This window comes from Nicotiana tomentosiformis, chromosome 4 (genome assembly GCF_000390325.3).
Source record: "Nicotiana tomentosiformis chromosome 4, ASM39032v3, whole genome shotgun sequence".
NCBI classification, from domain to species: Eukaryota; Viridiplantae; Streptophyta; class Magnoliopsida; order Solanales; family Solanaceae; genus Nicotiana; species Nicotiana tomentosiformis.
In genome coordinates, this window is record NC_090815.1 from 99291078 (window position 1) to 99296694 (window position 5617).

At 32.7% G+C, this 5617-nt stretch overlaps 1 protein-coding gene across 1 annotated transcript; it reads right to left on the reverse strand.

The window, feature by feature from the left end:
- Positions 1-1041: 1041 nt before the first annotated feature.
- On the reverse strand, positions 1042-2819 carry LOC104109931 (large ribosomal subunit protein eL30-like). Its single transcript, XM_009619322.4, has 4 exons — positions 2607-2819; positions 2409-2510; positions 1390-1458; positions 1042-1279 (listed from the first exon to the last, which is right to left on the reverse strand). The coding sequence occupies exons 1-4, from the start codon at positions 2734-2736 to the stop codon at positions 1239-1241; spliced, it is 342 nt and encodes a 113-aa protein (XP_009617617.1). The 5' UTR covers positions 2737-2819; the 3' UTR covers positions 1042-1238.
- Positions 2820-5617: the final 2798 nt, after the last annotated feature.

The following is a 5617-nucleotide window of genomic DNA, read 5'->3' on the forward strand; positions in this document are numbered from 1 at the left end:
TAGAAAGAAGAAGTTTGATCAAGTAAAATGGGATAAAAAGGTATAGAAGAAAGCTAAAGGAACTAATACAGGCATGAACTTCCAATTCTTATACGATTGTATTGGATAATTCATTTTAAAAAGTTACTGAAAGGGAATTATCATACTTGATACTTCCTCTTCTTTTTTTCAATGTTTAGCTAAATTCATTTGGGGGTGGTCTTTTAACTTTTGACCTCTTGCCCATGAACCTCAAAAGTAAGTAAGAGGCAATACGTGTTAAAACTTAAAGTTCTGCCCATGGAACAAGCGGAGATAAAAAAGTAAGAGGCAATACGTGTTAAAACTTAAAGTTCTGCCCATGGAACAAGCGGAGATAAAAAATCAAGACCATCCACTTTAAGGGTTGTTTGTGTAAGTCACAATACTGGGCTTCACTTAGGTTGGTATTCTCCCTTACCCAACAAATAAACATATTAAAGGTACTACTACTAAATTTGAACACAGTTTTATTAGCTTTTGCACCAAACATGACTTGAATACTACCAACAGATGATACTACTAGATGTAGGAATTACAGAGCAGAGATTTTCACGAGTTAATTAAGATCTCCGAAACCTTAACAATGTAGTCAATGAAGTATTATTGCTGTTACTACCCCACCATTTTTCGTCTGATATATAAGGGACTGAGGGAGATGAGGGTCGATGGACTATGATCCTCAAAAGCTTATGACAAAAGTTCATGAAGGTTTCGACAATGGACAAGAATGTTAGTACCTCTTGGTACTCCGTATGTTTTGGCTTGGCTCTGGATCTTTGATTCAATCCTTGTACAGGAGAAGGCAACAACAACAAACCCAGTGTAATCCCACAAGTGAATACAGGGTAAGATTTCACAGAAACAATATTGATGTAACAGCTAAGATAATCTGTCGCTACTCCATAGTACACACATTATAGAGTCTGAACCTCAAATAATGGCAAACGAAGAAGCTAAACAGACATAGATATGGAATGACAGGAAAATCTACTGAACTCATTCAGAAATGCAAAATGGTAGTATAAGGAAAATTGATCTGTGAATAAACCATAATGTACCTGGCCTCATAACTTCTGGAGAAATGATAAAACCAACATAACTAGATAATACCAAGATCCTCTATAATCTTTGGTATAACCCCGAAATACAAGAATAAAAAGATAGTACAGATTTTCTCAACTCAGTAAAATGGTTTAAAAAAACCGGGTGAATATCTCTTAGTGATCACCAGGAAGAGACTTGATGATGTCCGAATCACCTGAAACAACATTATTACCACAAGTAAGCCAAACTGAGAGCTTCCCTGTAGTACTTGACTCGCAATAACATTTCACAAAACTGCAATTGAAGATCTCAAACACACTTTACCTGGGTCAATGATGCTGAGGCATGACACACGGAAATACTTCCCACATGCTGTTCCAAGATCAACATTGTCTACACGCAAAATAGTTGCAACGGAAAAGGAACATATACATAAGAAGTCACCAAAATACTTGTTTTAGTCTAAAAACAAAATCACAGAATGTTACTCGACACTGACAGGTAAAACATTCCAGCACCCCCAACCCCAACCCCCTGCGCCAGAAAAAGATAAACAGTACACAAAAGCGTAAGCCAAACACCCAAACCTGAAGAAATGACATAGAAATGCAATACCTCCGCAAACAAAGATATACCAGGTACGACTTTTAGTAGAAGTTACTTTTAATATATCAACATTGCACTGACTAATAGAGCTCAGCACCAGAGGCGGATCAAAGATTTAAACTCTATGGGTTCAACCTATAAGGTTCTTAGTATTGAACCCATTATATTTTCAAAACTATGGGTTTATATCTACTATTTGATGCAATTTTAGTGGATTTTTATAAGTAAATTTATGCTTGCGCCGAATGTTATGTGTCCAATTGAACCCGTCCCTAAAATGCTACACCGCCCTTGCTCAGCACCCCTAGCCCACCAACATTATGTTGCAGATAAACTACTGAGCACTTACCTACGTTTCATTTTCGCAAAACAAAATGCAAAGACAGGTAAAAATCTCAATTCCAATTTAAATCTTTTGAATGAAAAGCTTTTGATTTTGACAATCTCACAAAGATGAAATTTCAGTGAACTGTCTGATCTCATCTTTTAAGATCCTTAAAAACTTAAAATCCCTACTAATAAACAAAAATTCCCTACATGATAAGTTAAAAGAGGTCTCAGCACCTCCACTTCAGCATATCAACAAATTTATAGTATATCAAGTAGACTTGGAGTTAGAAAAACACAAAAAATTGAGATTTTTCAATTGCTAAAATGTACAGAATTAATGCCTACATAAATCAACCCCAAATACTGGAAGATAATAAAAATTAAAGAATTGATGAAAAGACACTCACTTCCATTGAAATGGTGAACACCAACTTTAGCAAGCATAGCATAGTACTCAATCTCTGACTTTCTCAATGGTGGGCAGTTGTTAGATATCAATATCAACTTCCCTGCAATTTCCCAACCATATTTTATTCCCTATTTAATTACAATAAATGACACAAATTCTCCGCACAAAAAAAAAAAGAAAAGAAAAAAGGGGAAACCTTTGGAGCTCCTGAGAGTCTTGAGAACAGTCTTGTAACCAAGAGAGTACTTGCCACTCTTCATTACCAGAGCTAACCTATTATTGATACTCTCATGGGTCTTCTTCGTTTTCTTCCCTGTTGTCGCCATTTTTGTTGATACTAAGATCTGTGAAACAAAGAGGGAAAGGGGAAAGGGAAGTGGCCGAGGTTTCTACTGTTAGTTATATTAGCTTAGGGTTTTGCCTTGTGCGGCTTTTGCCTTTTTGTGATGAAAATCACTGTTGTCTGGTCACGTGTACTGCACGTGCTTGTGAGGATGTTGAAATATGTTATATAGAGTCCATAAGAACCTTGTTTGTTCTAATATTTTTTTGACTTTTATAATGAATGATTATTATGCAACTATAACCAATATTTCACGTTTAAATATTTTTTGATTGATATAGATAAAATTATTCAAAAATTAATTATTTTTCCTTTTTTAATATTACATATAAAAGATAAAAAAATTATTTAAATTTAAAAGCTTAAAAGATATGCATATTTCACTCGTTAAATATTAAACAAAACTAATACATTATTAATAAATTCATAACTAAACGTATAAAGATTTAAACTCTAAGACATATATTTTAAAGTTACCTCGAAATATAAACTCTTTCAAGATTGATGGAAGAATTTTGTAATTGTTGCTTGTTTCATAGATTTTATTCTCTTAATAACGATATAACGCTTCAATTGGCGAAGATTCGTGTCCAAATTTTCAGCACAAAGGTATCCAATAACTTTTTCCTAAAGACAATCTAAGAGGTGAATAGTTAAATTTTCTATCTAAATACTTTTTGAAATTTGTCCAATGAAAAAGATATCGTGTGAAAATCTTCAAATCTTATATCTTATGCAAGATAGAAACTTTAATTAATGGAAAATATTGTGTGCATATTTTTAGAATTATTATTAGTAATCTTAAGATTCTATATGGTTTTTATAGATGGGTAATTTTACAAAGAGCGTTCTGCTATAAATATGGTTGTTGTTGTTGTTATAAGTAAAAAAACTGTTATAGAGAGGTAAAATATAACTTAAAAAATCAGTTCTGAGAAAAACTTGGTTTTTATAGTGAATGGTTGTTATATAGGGATCTTGTTATAGAGAAGTTTGACTGTACTCCATGAATCTGCATTAGTTTGGAATCTTTTTTTTTTTAGAAAAGGCAAATATTGGTGTTAGGAAACTAAGCTAAAAGTAACAATATATAACAAGAAAAAATATAGACAAGAGATATAGAGGGGAAAGAGAGAACTTTTTTATTTCATCGAGTATATATTTTCTAAATGTGTACAATGTGATGCCCAAACCTTCCATTTATATGATGATATTGAGGTAATACAAAGGGATATCATGAACATGGTATTAACTAATAAGATCATGAGGGAAGATCACGGGGAGGTTATGGATGTGTGGGAGTTACAACTATAATGGTGAGAAGTAGTGGGGATTATCTACATAATGGAGAAGAGTAGTGGGAGTTATATTTTATTAGTGAACATCCATATAATATGTATTTCATAACACTCCCCCTTGGATGTCCATAAATAATGTGCCTCGTTAAAACCTTACTAAGAAAAAATTCTCTCGAAAAATATCTTAGTGAAGGAAAAAGAGTACACATATTTTGTAATACACATTGTTTGTTGCCTCGTTAAAAACCTTGCTAGGAAAACTCAGTGAGATAAAATCTTAGCTAAGGGAAAAAGAGTACATCGTGTATTTGTCTCCCCCTGATGAAAACATCACTTTATTTCAGGGAGACGATGCATTTCAATCTTGTATTTCAACTTCTTACACATTGAGGTTGGCAATGCCTTAGTGAACAGATCAACCAAATTATCACATGAACGAATTTGTTGAATATCTATTTCATCATTCTGTTAAAGATTGTGTCTGCAAAAAAACTTTGACGAAACGTACTTTATTTTGTCTCCTTCAATATATCTTTCTTTCACTTGAGCTATGCAAGCAGCATCGTCTTTAATATTATTGGAACCTTCTCTTCAAAGAAAAGTCGCACATCTAATGTGTGTTGAGTCACTTGTTTTATAAGTTGCTAGTATCTTGGTATGACTTGAATAAGTATTAATAATTGACCATGTTGTCGAATATCATAAAGTAGTATTACCCTCACGTACAAATAAATTGTTTGAAAAACTAACTTCAAGAAATGTCTACATTTACATAACCAACAAAATCTTGACAGTATTATTAGAATAAATAAATCTATACCAAGGATTCCTTTTACAATATAATGCTAATTGTATATCAATATCTCCACATATGAGTAAAACTATGTCTTGCTAGTACTCATGGTTCTAGCAAGATACATTAGTGCACCAATTGCACTAGACACAAAAATAAATCATGTATGACATGATTGCTCTAATCCACATAAGAATTTGCTTAAGCTTTATTTAATAAGTTTCTTGAGAACCTTAATATGCTTTAAAACAATTTAAATCTGTCAAGAATTTTTATTATACGCATATCAAATGTATTGTCTGACCAAAACCTGGAATTATTGAATCCACCACAAGAGAACATGTCTCCATATAATCAATGCCAGGATATTTACAAATCTTCTTGTGCCACAAGTCGTTTTTATGTATATCGACTTGATTTTTTTATCTAACTTTTCGCACAAGAATACATTTATACCTCCACTGCTTTATACTTTCAGGTGTTGGGACTATCCGTCCAACTTCATTTTTTCAGGTGAAGTCAATTTACATTGCGTATTTTTCATTTGGCCAATCATTTATCTTCCAAAATTCATGAAAGATTTGAGCTCAAGATCTTCGTCAATATTAATAATATTGAGCTATATTATATCAATAATATCGTCGAATCATTTTATATTGGTTCCATCGTTACCCAATAAAGATATAACTTATTGAGATATGTTTATCTTATTATTTTTATGTACATGAGCCTCTCCCGTGAGGTCTTATGAAGTGTTATGTCGTGGTGCTCTT

Excerpts from the sequence above, each read along its gene's own strand:
- LOC104109931 (XM_009619322.4), bottom strand. The coding sequence starts at position 2,736 with ATGGCGACAACAGGGAAGAAAACGAAGAAGACCCATGAGAGTATCAAT. Across the intron at positions 1,459-2,408 it reads TGTTCACCATTTCAATGGAA|ACAATGTTGATCTTGGAACA; the intron begins GTGAGTGTCTTT and ends TTTTGCGTGTAG. Across the intron at positions 1,280-1,389 it reads CCTCAGCATCATTGACCCAG|GTGATTCGGACATCATCAAG; the intron begins GTAAAGTGTGTT and ends ATGTTGTTTCAG.